Below are 18758 nucleotides of genomic sequence, written 5' to 3' on the forward strand. Positions count from 1 at the left end.
GAGGATATGAAGAATGAAGTAGCCAAGTATTGGGATACGCTGTCACACGATTTCCAACAAACTTTGAATGGTTGTGTACCTAGGCCCATTCAGTCGTGTATTGCAGGGCAAGGAGGTCTCACAAAGAAGAAAAAAAGACACTCAGACTGTAAGAGAATCATATCTCAACATATTCATTGAAGTAATTCAATAAGTAAACTTCTATAGTGTATATACATTTATAGGATATTTGCTGAAACAACTTTATCAAAAAATTCTGGTAATACTATATCAAGATCAGAACTCATATTCTGGTTAATCAAGCGAGAGTGAGCTTAGGTCACTATAGCAACAGTTTGCCACATGAACAGCTTGATTTACCTCTGATATTTAACAATCACACAAATATATATTAATACGAACCATTAATCAATTGAAATAAATTTATTTTCTGCCATGTATGAATATCAAGACAAACATTTCATGTAGATATACAAAAAACACCCATTATGTTTTCTAAGGTTTGAACTGCCCAATTATATTTTCCAGGGTTTACACAACCCCATTACTTTTTCCAAGGTTTTCCTCACAATCAAATAACAATACCCAGTTTCAAGACAATTATAATCTACACACAATAGTCATACACAGAAGCAACAACAAAAAAGCTGTAAATGCAGTGAAACATGAACAAAATCCTACAATATTTCCATGGATGAAGTACCTGTATTTTACTTTACAGTAAACATAAATATCAGAGGTGTCAATTTTCAGTTGAAAACTTGAATCAAAATCGAGTTGCCAGTTTTGCAAAACAAACTCATGGACAAAAACAGTACTATTGTATGAATCTACACTGTTGAGGCTGAATTTTACATGTTACAATCGACTTCTCAATGCTTTAGTTTCTAACAAGCGGGGTCACTGTTTAACCTTTGATTAAAACAAGGCTGATATTGGTACAGTTTGATTACAGTGTCATGTATTTGAACCACACAATTTCAAAGTATCTTACAATGCATTGAAATGACATGTCACATACAGTGAAGGTGAGGTGAAATGGGGTTTAACGTCGTACATATGATGACATGCATGACGTGTGTATGTGTGGCTGTTTGTAGTAGCCCAGACTTCTGCTGGTTTTTTAGTGCTAGCTCACTGAGATACCATGCTGCAGTTCAGCATGAATACTCAACTGGGGAACATTACACTGACTCTGAGCCGAGCAGCCCTTGTTGTACCCAGTAATGCAAAGCTCCAGGCAGGGATCAACAAGTACCATATTTTCATGTCTTAAAAAAAACCCAACCTCCCGCTCTCCGGGCGAACGCCCTAACCACTACACCATGGAGGCGGTTAACCCAGTGAAAGTATAGCCTGTGGTAAGAGTGTGTCACAGTCTGGATAGGTGTTCAGGCTCTGAAGCCCTCGTTGATTCTGCGATCTGGTTTCATTGCATCCAGCACCTGAGTGATGTCTCCGTTCTTGGCCTCAAGCAGTCGTGTGTCAGCCAGCCGCCATCATTTGTGAAACCCATCTGGGACATTTGATGGAGAGCCTCAGAAATCTTGGGGTCTGCAGGAAAAATTTTAACTCAAAAACATTTATTCACAGTACCGAGCATAACAATTTGTGAACTTGTTTCATGAACTATTTTGTGTAAGGTTTTAATGGACTGGATTCTGACCAGAATACACTGCAGTAACATCCTCAGAATATAACTAAATGGTTCACGAAGTATTAACTGCAGTCAGTGAAGCAGTATCAGGAAAAAACACACCTGTGTTTACTTATCTGCTGTATCTAATTAACCTGTGTTCAGAACTGGTCATGAGTGGGGAATACTCAGGTCTGTACCACACCTCTCAATGTAACATACCCCAGCCCATCACCCCCTGAATACCCTCCCTGTAATACATAACCAGTCCTTATAATTTTTGATAACTTTATTCTTTTACAACACCTTCAACCCCCCACCTTCCCACAGTTGTGATACATTTTGGTGACTCTCCATCCATTGCCCCTCCCCATATACGAAATGACCAATACTTAATGAGAACACAGTAAGCACAAATAAAGAAAAACTGTAGTACATGTGACATGGCTTCCAATGTGGCCAAACTACAAAGTGCTATAAGTGCTAACCTGGGTGTGGAGGGCTTGGTGGAGATCTGGAGTTTAACAGAACGGTCCACTCTCCTTCAGAACTACCATCGTTGATTGACAGACCCTTTGTTATGTCCGTGACTAGAGCTTTGGAAGATCTGGACACATCCTGAGCCATTGAGTCTTGTGCCTCCTGCTTTATGGATTTGATTTCTGCTTCCTCTCTCATCTCGTCACCTTCTTTCCCAACCTCCTTGTCCTGGTTATTGCCACTCGCGACGATGGCAATGGCGGATTTGGTAACCATGATCTCTGGGTCCTCCACATCCTCCTCCAAAACCTCTACATCCATGTCGGCCAGCTCCATGACATTGCCCACCACGACGGCGACCTTGATGCTCAACTTCGGAGTTCACATCAATACCTAAGACAGAAAAGACAATTGTAGACAGTTGCAACATTAATCTCTATCCTCTAATCCATATTAAACTGAAGGTATCAAATTTATAAATGATTCTTTCAGAATTCCTATCAAATGGGTTTTTTATCAAAACATTTCTGGTGTGGAATAAATATCTTTGAGAAGGCCAATCTGTTATATTAACAAAAAGAGGCAATTAGATGTGAACTTCCTATGTTAATGTCTGGGTTCTCATTCACAGAACCAACACAAAGCACATATCAGTTATGTTTAATGCCAATCTTTTCACTGGATTTACAACAGACAAGTCACAGGAAAGGGCAGATATAAACTTCCACGAAATAAATGTGTTTGCCCTTTTTGTATTATACCAGTTGTCGAGGATGAATTTCACTTTTGCCTCGTGTGCCAATTTTACCTTGATCTGCGATCCAATCTCATACCTCAATATTATCACATGTTCCCAACTCGCGAGAAAATGGTCAGTCTGTTGGTGTATCTTCCACTCTGTCGGGGACGGTCAGTCTGACCAGGACAGAGAGTCAGCGATGACGTTCTTTACTCCCAGTATGTGACTTGCTGTTGTTGAGACCGCCAGGGAGTCTATGATTGCCCACTCTAGAAGGTGCGAAGATCCTGTTAAACCCAAGTGAATGATGTACCATATCACCGAGTTGATCATATGAGAAGGCAGGTCAAATGCAGATCCTTTGCCCAATGTGCAATGGCTAGGATGACTGCCTTGAACACCAGTTCGTTGATGTAGAGGGGACTGTTTGTCGGATGACCACAGACTTGCCATTTGTTGATCGTGAAGATGAGCTCCCCATCCTTGAAGTGATGCATCTACAAATAGGTGATGCGGTGTCAAGTGAATTCCTTCGCAGACATTTGATTCGTCGAGCTACCAACACAGGTGGTGATGGAGCGACGAAGGTAGGATTGGCGATCCATAGGAACAGCCATAGAATCCTCTGGATCGGCTGTAGTTGTAGTTGATCTCTGGTCGAGGGCTTGGGCTGACATTAGTAAGCCCAGCAACTCCTGCCACTGTCGCAGTGTTTTCTTCTGTGTCAGTGCTAGAGCTACGATGTGTTGATTCAACGAGCCACCACTGAATGTTCTGATGGAGCGACGAAAGTAGAAGGATCGCATGGGGATTGTCGAGCCTCAGGAACAGACGCAGAACAGAACTCTTCCGTAAATGTTGATTCGTTGAACCACCACTGAATGTACTGATGGAGCGACGAAAGTAGAAGGATCGCATGGGGATTGTCGAGCCTCAGGAACAGACGCAGAACAGAACTCTTCCGTAAATGTTGATTCGTTGAACCACCACTGAATGTACTGATCGCATGGGGATTGTCGAGCCTCAGGAACAGACGCAGAACAGAACTCTTCCGTAAATGTTGATTCGTTGAACCACCACTGAATGTACTGATGGATTGACAAAGGTAGTAGGATCTGCTCATGGGGAGCAATTATTGCGTTTAAGCGCATTCGATGTCTCGCTAACACTGACGCGCTTCACTTCTCTGTTCGTTATTTCGCAAAATGCAGTAGCCCCCTGTTGATGTTATAGATCTGGTGCACAGGCATTGCATGCTGTCGAATATGTAGTCAAAACTTCGCACTCATGAATGCTCTTCATGTGATAGTACAGTGGAACTGAATAGTAGCCAGCGTGGTCATCTAACAAGTTCAGAAGAACTACTGTAGTACCTCCTGTCAACACCCTGTATGACGTCACCAGTGCATTATCAGGTTGACCTTGATATTTGGTGCAATAGATGGTAGACTGAGTGCGCGCATATGTAGTTGGAATCAGTTCTGACTTCTTGATGTTGAGAATCTACTCTAGCTGGTGGTGAATTGTAGTTGTTGTAGGAGGATGTGTCGATCACTTTGAACTCGTATACAATTGTCGACGTAAGCCTTGAACACGATGCCTCGATGATGCAGAGACTGCATAATGTGTTTCGTGATGTGGGTTAATAGCCACAGGCTGTAGAAATGCCAAAAAGGAGGACCCCGGGCATAGCTTGTCGGATCCAGGTCCACGAGCTGCGTCTGGGGCTCTGTGCACCTCTGCCGTGGGATGTGGATCTGAGTTGTTTTCTTGTTCTAGGTTGAAAAAAGTTTCTGCTTGGAAAGGAATCTCGAAAGTCGAGATCCGTCGGAACATACTGTGTCGGCGGCTGCATCGAACAGGCTGTAGTACTTGCATCTTCTGTACTTTAAGAAGTTCGACCGATACTTGGAACTGAGTATTTCACTTCACCTTGGTAAAAAAATCCTGGATGATCCCATTGGCTAGGTAAGGACTCGACCATGGTTACCAAAGCAGGTCTACTCTGCAGTGTTCGTCCCATGAGGTGTGATTTAGTGTGTCAGGCTTTCCAGATCGCCGTATGTAAATGTACCAGATCCCAATCTTTCACTGTCAAGGAAGTAGGCTGATGTCCACTAGGCAAATCATTAGCATTCGCTGAATGTGAGCCAGAAGTGTAGATAGCAGATCGTCTGGGGTCTTGCTTAGAGACAATTGTTGATTGTCTGCTATCCATGCTAGCATGTGTGTCGTATCTACAAGTTCGATGCTATCCCCAAGTCCCACTGGCAGGGAACTTGGTTACAGTGAGAGTGGAGTCTTTGTGATTTTTGCGACAGAAACAGTCTAAGTAAACTTAGCTCAGTATTGAGTCACTGCTATACTGAGTCAAACAAAACGTCGGTCGCGTCAGCTAACCTTTGAGCGACCCATGACCGTCCAATCAAACACGAAATGGCTGAACGGATTTAACCAATTAGACAACAACTGCTTGTTAGGGTTTGGCGGGACTTACAAAACGTTGTTTTTTTTATTTTCCCTTCTCTGGTCGCTGACACTGAACTATCAACAAACGAAAATCCGCATAAAACACAGATATTTGACCTGCAGTATCTACGCATATGGGTTTCTAATGACATGGTTACTATTTGCTTATATTTTCGCAAGATGACATCCTTGAATATTGACAAAAACGCTATTTTCAGAGACTGTTTACTCATTGCGTGTATCACTCGGAAGCAATCGTGCGAAAAATAGCATTCAGAATCGTTCGAGTTTTTTAGGTAAAGGTTCAAACGGTATGTGCGAATGTTAACTTTCGCAATTTGGTAAGCTGTGTTCTGATTGGTCAGTCCAAAAGGTTAGCTGACACGATCTTCTACTAGGTTTTATTAGACTCAGTATAGCAGTGTAATGAATAATACTGAGCCTAAGTTTACTTAGACTGGCGACGGAAACTTTATGATTTGTGACAGTCTTTGTAATTTGTCACACAGTCTTTGCAATAATATGTGTTATAAAAAGATAAAATGGTAATTATAGCTATATTTTGAGGTATTAAAGACTGTAATTTTCCTCATCAACACATGATATCATCTTGCAACTTAAAAATTTACTTTAATAAATATAGCAATAGCATAGATACCATTTTTATCATAATTTGCAATGAAAGTCATTTTGATAATAAATATGAGTAAAACATCATGATAACAACCCATGAAGGACAAAATATTCATAACGAATTATGTCAAGTTTTTCACATGAAATTGTGTCATATATATCAATATTTTAACATCAATTTCACTAAAATAATATTTTAGAAATTTAATGAATTTTAGAGTCTTTACCATTGGTAACGCAGAATTTGCAATTGCAATATGATGGTAACGGAAAATTCCTATATTTTCAGAAGAAGACAATTTAGTCAATGTTCATGATGATTTTGATGATGATTGTAACCTTCACATTGTTGTGAATAATGATGACTATCTGTCAATCATGAATAGAAGTGTTGTCACAATATGTGAATAAACACTATAGGCTTGAAGAATAGACTGTAGTTTTACATTCCTGTTCAAGTGGCGATTCATGGATATTTTAATCCAATAATTGGATTCATTAGATTGGTTTTTACTGAACTATATATTTCTGGAATATTGATGTAAATCTAAGGATAGAGAAAACTATGTGAAAAAGGAAGGTATTTACAGCAATATTTATGCCAGGAGATTTTCAACCAAAGTGAACTGATTCTGCACAATTCTATTATAAGTAATTCACGCAAAATTCATATGCTTCATGATGGAATTAAAAGCATGGGACAAATATCACCATATCAACATTGTCCTGACATGGAACAGTTGAGAGACGAAAAATTTAAATTGTATATTCAGCTTAAATCACCTTGAATTATAGCTTCAAACATTCAGATCTTTAGACACCACAGATACATTATTAGAAACGTCCAATTCTGATTCATGAACAAAATTTTACAAATTGTGTCAAGTCAATTCTATTTTTGTGATTATGAATTATCTGTGACCATGAATGAATTTTCCATTACTTCAAGTTAATAATTAAAAAAATTCTGTCACAATAGACCAAATCATTGTAGATTATGTGTCTTCTTTTCGCTGATGAAACAGCACATGCTTCTTTATAGTGGGAGATAAATCCAATCAGAATGCTGACTTTTTATGCTACAATAATTTGTTCAATCATTTTTTAAAAATACATCAATTCATCATTAAAAAGGTATGTAAATCTTAAAAATGTATGACTTTACATGATTATCAAGGGTTTTCAGAGTAATATAACTATTTTCCTTCCTGAAGGAACACAGCATTGAGGTAAACATGCAATTAATTCCCTTATAAAGTTGATTTTGGACGTCTATAGGACATTTATTACCTTACCCTGGCCTTGCAGCTGCTAAAATCACAAAGGCTCTGTCACAAATCATGAAGTTTCTGTCGCAAAATCACAAAGACTCCACTCTCACTGTAACCAAGTTCCTTACCAGTGAAGTCCTGTTAGGTTGAAGTTATGTATCTCGGGAATGATCCCACTAGACAGGTAGGTTCAGCTGCATCGCTCTAGTAGCCTGCGACAAATAGGTAGAGATGAGCGGGATCACCGAAGCAGACAAGTTTTGACAAACTTGACATCAAGTGCAAAGGCTGAGATGCAGTGGCCAAGACAAAGGGGTTCTTTGAACGTGGATCGTGAACGTTTGGTTCGTTGAAGGTAAGTTGTAATTGCTGGTCAGTGGTGCAGCCGAGGACTGGGACGTAATCGTCAAGGATGTAGAAGGTCTTCTTGCAAACTTTTCTTTTCCTTGACGTTGAATCTTCTTTCCCCATGATGTTAAAGGTTATTAAGTCAGTTTATTTGCCACAGTTTACAACACGTCAGCACCCTAGTGTGACAAGAAAGTGAATGACTAAACAAAGGAGTCACATGACCCATCGGAGCACAGGCTGCATGCTTCTCAGGGGCTAACAGGCTGTCCAGGAACGGGAGCAGTTGGGGTGTGTTTGGGTGAAGGGTTCAAGAGAGGCCAAAAACTTTGTTTACAGTTTGTTTCCACTCAGCTGTCAATAAGAAGAGAGAGAGTACAATACGTGAGATAGGATCAGTTTAAAAATATGCACTCCTCCTTGTTCCAAAAGCTGTATTGACACACCAGGATTAATTCACAATGCATCAACAAACTGCGAAAAAGTCACACCATCATGTAACACATTATAATGATACTGACTGACATACCGAAAGGGTCCATCATGGCTGCCACATTCTCTCCCACATTGTGGAGATATTCCTCCTCGGGTCCAGCATCCTGTTCCCCGTCCTGGTTAGGGTCAATGTCCGCCCCAGGGGGAACATCCCCCTCCGTTTCCATGCCAGATCCACCATGACGGTTGTGCCAGTGGATCTTTTTAGCCTCACACTGACTGCAGAGATCATAGTCTGGGCACACACACTTGTAGTGGATGCCACGGACAGCCCTCTTACATGCATCACGCACAACATTGGGGTGGAACATTCCATTGCAGCCGCTGCTGCTGGCAAATGACGTTGCAGCATGCTCTGAAATGTCCAATCAGCAAACAGTGTGAAACAGCCCTTGTTCCAAATGTAAAACTGTTTGCATAGTTTGTTTACTAAATTTATATTTTTACAAGAATGACATAAACTATTACTGGTCTGTCTATATTTTTACATTAAGGTCTGTCCATGTTAAATATAATATTTGTTTAGGTTCAAGCTAAGAACACTTTCAACAGCTTGTATGGGGACTTGGAGAAACAGCTGGTTATTTTGAATATCCTTCTCTATAAAGTACTGTTTTCAAAGTTGTGACATATTATGCAGCTGGAGATACCTAATAATCACAAAGTTATGGATTTCTCATGGTGTCAATGAACACACATATTTCCTTACCAAGTAGCTCACTGTATAACTGTATGACTTGTAGATCATTAGCTTGTAATACAGATCTAGGGTTTTTGAGCTGTGATTTTCATTTTTACACAACATGATGTACAAACAGAAAATTTGAAGAGTTATGTAGGGTTTAATAATGACTTCCATCTTCTAAATTTAATGCTGCCAGATTCTGTTAGGAACACAATGTTTCAGAGTACTTTCTTACTCCTCCCCATTTATAAGTATCACTCCTAAATTCCATTTGAAGATTTATTTTTTGTAAGTATATATATTGAAATACATGTAAGGAACTTCTTTTGAGGTAAATGGTCAATATAAATCCTTCTCTAAAAGACAGACCAGAAGGAAATGAAATACTCATTTCACAATGTAGTCAAATTGAAATTTGTCATTTGTACCCCTATGTTTAAAAATTATTGAAAGAAACATGAATTTCCCAACAGAAATATTTACAACTATTACTGAAATTTTCATTTCAGGAAATGTGCTTTGACATTAACAGCAGTCCATCAAATGTACAAATAACTGTCCTATATCCTTTATTGATTTAACAATCTACAATGTTGCAAGATTTACAATCTACATACATCCAGTCTCACCTCTAACATAGATTCTGAACACGGAATCAGTTACAAAGCCCAGGGCTTCCATCAGTTCCTCATCTGAAGAGAATGACACCAGGTCCCCATCGCTGTCTGGAGAAACAATAAAAAATATGTAAAACCCATTAAATATGAAAATACATACAATCTATATATACTCAATTGTATCATTTCACTGACTCATCTTCAACACCTGTTGCCAAGCTATCATATGGAAGACAAATGTATTCACATCGAACATATCACATTGAATGTCACCATACTTCACAGATAATTCTAACACCTATCATATTTGTAATTTGTCAATTGTATACTCAGCAGCAAAAACCGTCAGTACGAATTCAAAATTAGATAGGCACTGTAATCAAATAATTACAGAAATGGACATAATAAGCGGATCAAAAACATTTTTGTGTACAATATCTTGACACATCAATGAATAACTCAGCACAATTTCAAGACATTACGTGAACGTTTGCAGTCCATTTAGACCCTTGACTTCAGTATCCAGTGTGACCACCATGAGCGGCAATAACTGCAGCACAGCGTCTATGCATCGAATCCACCAATCGATTGATGAACCACACTCTGAGAAAGGCCTGGCGCAATAAATCAGCTGTGTTCGGCCTTGGTATGACATTATTCAGTCTCCTCTGAACTTCATCCCAAAGATGTTCAATTGGGTTTAAATCAGGACTAAGGGCTGGCCACTGCATAATGTTGACACCATTCTGCTGTAGGAAGTCACATGTAGCCCTGGCAGTATGGGCCCAGGCGTTATCATGCTGGAAAATGTTGTTCGGTGACGTGAGAAATGTGGTATGATGTGGGGTCTGAGAGCTTGGTCGATGTAGCGCACCGCTGTGATGCCGCCTCCTCTCCCTGGACCAAGGTTCTGGAACACCACTTCTTCCCACTCTCTGGTTCAGGTCTATTCCACCCCATACCATGATGCTTGCACCTCCCCATGAGTCTCTTTCCATAACACATTGGTCTGAGTAACGCTGGCCACGTCGTCGCCATATTCATGTTCTGCAATCTGCAGTTGATACGCAGTACCGACTCTCATCTGTGAACAGAACAGTTCTCCATTGCCTGTATCACCAGTTTTGGTGTTGTAGGGCAAACTGTAGACATTGACGCTGATGACGAGGGGTGAGGATAGGTCCACGGTAAGGTCTATGGCAATGGAGGTTCCCGCTGTTAAGACGTTAGCGTACTGTATCAGTACTGATTGGTCTTCTGTGTGTTCCCATTGTCTGGCATGCTGTTTCGGATGATCATCTGTGGTGTTGGTGGCCCGGAAAAGTTACTGCAGACCTGTAGATGGTCCGAACATTGACCTGGAAGTGATCAGCAACGGCTTGTGCAGTGTGGCCAGCTTCAAGTCTTCCTAGCGGCCTTGTTCCTCTGAGCTGTCGTGAGTCGCGGCATCCTGCTGACGTTGTAATGTGAATGTTTCAACCAGGTTTGAAGGTGCATTTTATAGGGATGGTCCTTGTGAACAGCACGTGCAGCTTGAGTTGCATGAAAAACATGGAGAACACCTTACCATCTCTGAGATCAGGTTGTGTTTCTGAAACCATTTCCTGGGTTCCATTCTGAGTTTGGGAAGGAATGTCTTTGCTCAGGTAAAGTTGGCGATGTTGTCAAAAATATACAATCAAAACATTAAATGAGTTTACAGTTATCCATTTCTGCAAAGGAAAATTCCAAACTGTCGTTTCTTTTGCTGCTTAGTATATATAAACAATCCTGTAAATAGTGATAAAAAATGACACCTGAATACAAATTCACATAAAACCAAAACATAAATATGATGTAGGTTCCTGATCAACCCAGATATGGATCCTCCAACCCAAACTATTTTTCTTAAATTTCTCAAATTGAACCACACTTTTTATCAACACACCGTATTGTCTTGGGATGTTTTGCCACTAGCTTGAATTGGCTGTAGAGAAACCACCAATGTCCTCTTAAGGAGAAAAACAAACAATAACAAGAAAGTACTAGAATATGTCCTTTACTGATCCTATATATAACCTAGCTAGGTGTAATTAGTGTTGCTTATATTACTGGCCCATGTCACACACATAACTCACCTTTCCAAAAGAGGTTGAAGTTTCCAGTGACAAGTCCCGGAAAGACTTCTGACACCTTCAAAAATATGTAAGTAAAACTTGCAGATGCCTCAGCCTGTAACTCCGAAACGTCGGATCTCAGCCTTTGGGTTCCCATCTCGCTCCAGGAATGCTTTGATTACAACAGACATCATTTTGCCTTTGTGAAGTGACAACGATTCAGTGTCCCTCAAAGGTGGATTTGTTGTTATACAGTGGAAGCTGTCTAAACCTGTCTTAAAATTTTCTATGACATCAGCATGATCAGTATTGACACTCGCACTCTCGCCACTAACTTTCCATTGTTTGATATCATGACGTGTTCTCCATGATGCTAGCCAGCCATCTGAAGCTTTGAAATCGCCAATGTCCAGTTGTGATGCAAACTGGAGAGCCTTTTCTTTCAGAATGGGACCAGAAATTGGTAAATTTTGGCTGCGGGCGTCCAAAAACCAATTATATGTCAGTTTGTTGATGCGATCAAATTTACTGTTCTCACGGAAGCGTTTTGTTTTGGAGCCAATGTTTTGTTCACATTTAGTCTGATAGAAGTCTTTCTTCTTCAGAATGTCCGAAACTGTTTGTCTGGCAATTTGATATTTAAAAGCAAGTTCTTTTTGAGATGGCCGAGGGATAGATTCAAAGTCATGTATCAATTTCATTTTCTGATTTAAAGTAAGTTCCACACGTGCCCGCTTGGCTGGCTTTGCCATTGCAGGAACTCGGGCAGTTTATAGTTTATAAATGGGTTGTTGTGTGGTATATACTGGGTTGTTTGTATTTATCTGTCGCCGTATCAGGAGGTTGTTGGCTTTCAATCCAATTGCTGTAAGGTAATCAAATAGGTCATTGGGTAATCGGGTGGCTTATAATCACGTTTTCACCTATTATCTATGTACTTTATAGACGTAATAATCTTGTAGTCATTCATTCTACTTATTACTCACGGTAAGCAGTAAAAATCTGAGTATCTATCGTATCGCTTCGCTGTCCGCCATGTTGGGTGCGGAAGCGGAAGCTGCTGACAGTAGTACCGCAGGGAAGTTGTTTACTTTTGTGTTAGCCAATGGTAACACTTCGTCGTGACCTTTCGTGGGTTAGCTCACGGGGTATATTTATAGACACCACTGATATTGAGTGGCATTTAGAAGTTGGTATGATGAACAACAAGGAGAGTTCTATGGATATGTTCTACAGCAACTTCATTATACCAACTTCTAAATGTAGTAGCGCCAGGATGTAGTTATTGTTCTAACAAGAACCACAAAGCCCCTGGGGTGTGAGGCGGATGGACTTTTATTACAACGAATGTAATAAACAAAAGCTTTAGCCTGAAACATGTTAAAATGACAATATAAGTTTACAATCAATAATTGACAGGAATCACATTACTACATATCAACTGAATTAACTTATCCAAATACTTAATTAAACGCACACACACGTACACGTATATACATAACTAATCATAACTACTGTTGCCAACACGTTACCGTGACAACCCCACAGATATATAAATGAATAATATCATGGTAATACACATGATTTGCTGATGCACATGAATGATGCACATGTATTAATTATATTACATGGCATTGATACTATAAACATTTACACATATGATAGATGTTACACAATATACAATGATAAATACAATTGAAATAACAATGATAACAACATACCAGGTTGGTATGACCTGAGCTCCTGCATTCAATGCATAGGTGACACTGCTGGTGTTTACGTCATCTGCAGGATGAATAAATACCATGTGCAGATGATATTTACAACAAATGATTAAAAGAGTAACTACGGTAAAAGCTACATACAACCACATCTAACCACACATACGCACATACATCCACACACGCACTCTATTTATGGTAGCTATAATAATGCTAATAGTAATAATGCTTTAATGTGATAGGAATATGGAAAATAAGATTATTACTAAATATTATACTTAGATGAAATATAATTAATGATTATATGTAATGCTATAAATATATAATATAACACTTACACAACTCACTGTACTGTGAGTCAAAACGTAACATTAGTCTAACTCACTATACTGTGAGCTAAACTTAAACTATAAAAACAGTATGATAACTCACTCTAATGCGAGTTATAACCTACACTAATAGCAATGTCATAACTCACTATACTGTGAGTTACCACCACATAAAATATTTACACATAGTAGAAAGTGGATACTGAGATTAAACATACTTAAACTATAGCCAATATAACCATCAACTATCACACACAAAACCACAATAAATATATACACAAGACTAGAGATTACTAACCTTATAAACATGGGGAAAAACAGTCCAGATCACCATGATCTCGACCCTAGAGAATATGGACAAAACCGCAACATGCGCGATGACAACCACATAAGATACTGACCAAGAGACTAGATGAAATTAACCTTTAAATACCTAATACCATATTAGCTACTTTCAGTTTTGTTATCACTTCGTTATTTTCCTTGTTTTCTATTTAACAGAATAAATTGTTATTATTTACATTTCTGCCTCGTGTCATATACTAGCCATATAAAGAAACTGCGCATTGTCAAAATATTATCCCAGTTGATAAGTACGATAACAATGTCAAAGGTACATATAAACTTTAATGGAGGGATCATAACGGGTATGTCCACCATCGGCATTGAGAACAGCAGTGCATCGACGACGCATAGAGCCTATCAAACGTGCAAGGAAGGCTTGTGGGATGTCACGCCAGATTCTCTCAAGTTCTGTTGCAAGGTCAAGGACGTTATCTGGCGGGTGAGGAAGACGGCGTAGACGTCGATCCATCTCGTCCCATACATGCTCTATCGGGGAGAGATCCGGTGAATTTGCAGGCCAAGGCAGTAAGTCAACGTTGTTGTGGTGTTGCAAGAAATCCATAGCAACCCTTGCCGTATGAGGGCGGGCATTGTCCTGTTGGAATGTTAACCCAGGGCCATAACGTTGCAGAAAAGGAATTGCCACAGGTCGAAGAATCTGATCCCTGTAGTACACACCAGTTAAGTTGCCCTGAACAATCACCAAAGGAGTTCTTTGGCGTGCTGTTATTCCACCCCAAATCATCACAGAACCACCACCAAAGCGATTCCTCTCCAAGACACAGGCCTGTGCATAACGTTCTCCCACGCGTCTATTGGCACGTTGACGTCCATCACTATGGGAAATGTTAACCCTGGACTCATCTGTAAAAACAACATTTCTTCACCAAAACAAGGGTCTGCGGACATGATTTCGGCACCACATTCGGCGAGCTTGTCGATGACGTTGTGTCAGGATAGGCCGTCTGGCGGGACGTCGTGGTCTGATCCCGTGATGACGTAAACGTTGTCGAACTGTGTTGGGGTGGATACGGCGAAGTCCTGGGATGGTTCTGGCAGTCATCACTGCAGTCTGAAACCTGTGGCGAAGATGGGTCACCCTTATCCACCTGTCCTGTCTTGGCGTTGTTACACGTGGACGTCCAGAACGTGGCCGATCGATGACGTCATTTGTGTTCTGGTAGCGTCTCACCAGTGCCGAAATGGTGTTCCGGTAGCAGTGGAAATGTGCAGCCACTTGTCGTTGAGACATTCCCCCACGGACCATCCCAATGGCCTCATGACGTTGTGCAGACGTGAGCCTTCACTGTAAAACTTTACCGTTAATTTTTACGGTAAAAGTTTGGCAGCCATGCTGCCGGTAAAAACTCAGTAGCTTTACGGGATACCGTAATAAATTCATACCGTAAAATATACGGTAAAACTCTGGCAGCCATGCTGCCGGTACAAAACCAGTAGCTTTACGGGATACCGTAATAATTCATACCGTAAAATATACGGTAAAACTCTGGCAGCCATGCTGCCGGTACAAAACCAGTAGCTTTACGGGATACCGTAATAATTCATACCGTAAAATATACGGTAATAGTTTGGCAGCCGTGCTGCCGGTACAAAACCAGTCGCTTTTACGGTGTACCGAATGTATTCATACCGTAAAATATACGGTGAAATTGTGGCAGCCGGTAGAATTCCTGTGCATGTATAGCCAAATAAAGTAATAACCATTTACTGAGGTTACCTGCACATACCAGCATTGGAATGTTAGCTACAACATGGGAACTATATCTATAATTGTCTTGCTTTTAATGCTGCGAATATATGCTATTCAAATAAAAAGAATACAACTGTGTTAGATGAATCTTTGAACCAGATGATTCAGATTTTATTGTTTTCAGTGTGAAGCTGGTCTTTTCTTACATCATCAGAGTTAGTATAACGATGTTAACCTAAGTTGGCATAGTATATGCTGTATACAGCTATACCCCCTCGTACTTTGTTTAAGCTGGGGGAAAGAGGCGACAAAATGATGTGCATTAACAGCAAACAAAAAAAGAAACATTTCTCTATGTCCTGATGACAATATAGGTCTCTAACAATATAACTAATGTTGATTTATGTACAATTTTGGTATTGCATGATCTAAATGGACAAACAATGGGATCCCTTCTGTCTAAATGCTGACGCAAATGTTTCAAGAGCTCCTCGATACGAGAGAATGTACTGTCACAAAAGCTTTGCCTACATACATGCGCCCATGATGACGTAAACGTTGTCGAACTGTGTTAGTGGATACGGCGAAGTCCTGATGGTTCTGGCAGTCATCACTGCAGTCTGAAACCTGTGGCGAAGATGGGTCACCCTTATCCACCTGTCCTGTCTTGGCGTTGTTACACGTGGACGTCCAGAACGTGGCCCGATCGATGACGTCATTTGTGTTCTGGTAGCGTCTCACCAGTGCCGAAATGGTGTTCCGGCAGCAGTGGAAATGTGCAGCCACTTGTCGTTGAGACATTCTCCACGGACCATCCCAATGGCCTCATGACGTTGTGCAGACGTGAGCCTTCACTGTAAAACTTTACCGTTAATTTTACGGTAAAAGTTTGGCAGCCATGCTGCCGGTAAAACTCAGTAGCTTTACGGGATACCGTAATAAATTCATACCGTAAAATATACGGTAAAACTCTGGCAGCCATGCTGCCGGTACAAAACCAGTAGCTTTACGGGATACCGTAATAATTCATACCGTAAAATATACGGTAAAACTCTGGCAGCCATGCTGCCGGTACAAAACCAGTAGCTTTACGGGATACCGTAATAATTCATACCGTAAAATATACGGTAATAGTTTGGCAGCCGTGCTGCCGGTACAAAACCAGTCGCTTTACGGTGTACCGAATGTATTCATACCGTAAAATATACGGTGAAATTGTGGCAGCCGGTAGAATTCCTGTGCATGTATAGCCAAATAAAGTAATAACCATTTACTGAGGTTACCTGCACATAACAGCTGAAAGGCAACAGCATTGGAATGTTAGCTACAACATGGGAACTATATCTATAATTGTCTTGCTTTTAATGCTGCGAATATATGCTATTCAAATAAAAAGAATACAACTGTGTTAGATGAATCTTTGAACCAGATGATTCAGATTTTATTGTTTTCAGTGTGAAGCTGGTCTTTTCTTACATCATCAGAGTTAGTATAACGATGTTAACCTAAGTTGGCATAGTATATGCTGTATACAGCTATACCCCCTCGTACTTTGTTTAAGCTGGGGAAAGAGGCGACAAAATGATGTGCATTAACAGCAAACAAAAAAAGAAACATTTCCCTATGTCCTGATGACAATATAGGTCTCTAACAATATAACTAATGTTGATTTATGTACAATTTTGGTATTGCATGATCTAAATGGACAAACAATGGGATCCCTTCTGTCTAAATGCTGACGCAAATGTTTCAAGAGCTCCTCGATACGAGAGAATGTACTGTCACAAAAGCTTTGCCTACATACAAGATGTACATTCACATGTGACTGGCCATTTACTGACCTTGACTGACTCGTGTTTGTGTTGCGCCCATGATCACGCAGTACGTGTGCTCGAAACGCACTGTACGTGTGAAATTGTCTTACACAAAGCTCCTGACAACATGGAAACACAATGTTCGGTACGTTTCTGTGTAAACGATAATGTCTGACATACTGACTAAGATAGAGGTCTCAAAAGTACATTCTTTGCAACGATACGTCATTACATTTGTCAAACACAAAATACAGTTGGAAACAATAGAAAAGCTAAATAGTGAACATGTAAGTCCTTAATCTGCATACTCTAGACATCGTATAGTACAAATTACCAATAGATGAGTCTTGTGGCAGCTGATTCTGGAACGATTCGTCTTCGTGTAATCAAACCCAACGTAAAATGGCGGCGGCGTGGATGACAGTATCCCACAATGCTTTGGGGTTAAACGGTATTATACCGTCAGAATCATTCACTATAGTAAAATGCCGTATATCCCACAATGGTTTGGCATGCTATACTTATCATAGGTATTTATCATGTAGGTAATGTGGTTTGGGATCATGTAGGTAATGAGAGTAGTGATAGGAACGAAGTAAGGCACATATAGAATTTAGGTATTAGTCCAGGAAAAAGTTTCTTGGAGAGTGACAGAGAGCTACTTTAAGTTTTGTTATCACTATTGTTATTATTTACATTTCTGCCTTGTGTCATATTTGTCCAACATATGGCTTATTAAAAACAGCCCACAGGCCGTCATGCCAACTATTACATCCACAGTGAACCAGTCACTAATTAAGTCAATGCCAGATATCATCGTCACTGAAGGAAGCACTAATAACATCTCTTTAAAGAGTGAGTGAGTTAAGATTTAAAATCACATCAGCAATATTTCAGCCATATCGTGACTAAACTAAATTCATAATACATACATATAATATATAAAACCCTGTCAACGAAGGGCAGTAAAACCACTAGATTATCACAGATTGAGTTAAAACTAGCTAGCATATATTTGTAAAAGAAGAAAATTATTTTTGGACAATACAATGTAAAAATGGGCTATAGATCGCCAACAACTGAAGGTAGATCACCATACTAGGGACCATGGGGACTTACAGTGCCTTTGCCACCTGCATGGACCCTCTTTTAAAGAAGCCAACATTGGAACCAAATGTCTTTAAGAACTATCGTCCAGTTTCAAATCTGCCATTCATTCCCAAATTGATAGAGCGTGTTGTAGCAAACCAACTGAAACAACACCTCCTGGACAACAATCTTGGTGATATCATGCAGTCAGCATACAAAATTGGTCACAGCACAGAAATAACTTCACTTGAGCTTGGGAGCGGCAAATCTTGTGCTCTTG

General features: G+C 40.1%; 1 protein-coding gene across 1 annotated transcript; it reads right to left on the reverse strand.

The window, feature by feature from the left end:
• Positions 1 to 408: 408 nt before the first annotated feature.
• LOC124262860 (sequestosome-1-like) lies at positions 409 to 12531 on the reverse strand. Its single transcript, XM_046697441.1, has 5 exons — positions 11491 to 12531; positions 9386 to 9481; positions 8106 to 8426; positions 2125 to 2509; positions 409 to 1554 (listed from the first exon to the last, which is right to left on the reverse strand). The coding sequence occupies exons 1-4, from the start codon at positions 11624 to 11626 to the stop codon at positions 2349 to 2351; spliced, it is 714 nt and encodes a 237-aa protein (XP_046553397.1). The 5' UTR covers positions 11627 to 12531; the 3' UTR covers positions 409 to 1554; positions 2125 to 2348.
• Between the last annotated feature and the right edge of the window lie 6227 nt (positions 12532 to 18758).

Source organism: Haliotis rubra, unplaced genomic scaffold (genome assembly GCF_003918875.1).
Source record: "Haliotis rubra isolate DU_JTF1 unplaced genomic scaffold, ASM391887v1 Scf86, whole genome shotgun sequence".
NCBI lineage: Eukaryota > Metazoa > Mollusca > Gastropoda > Lepetellida > Haliotidae > Haliotis > Haliotis rubra.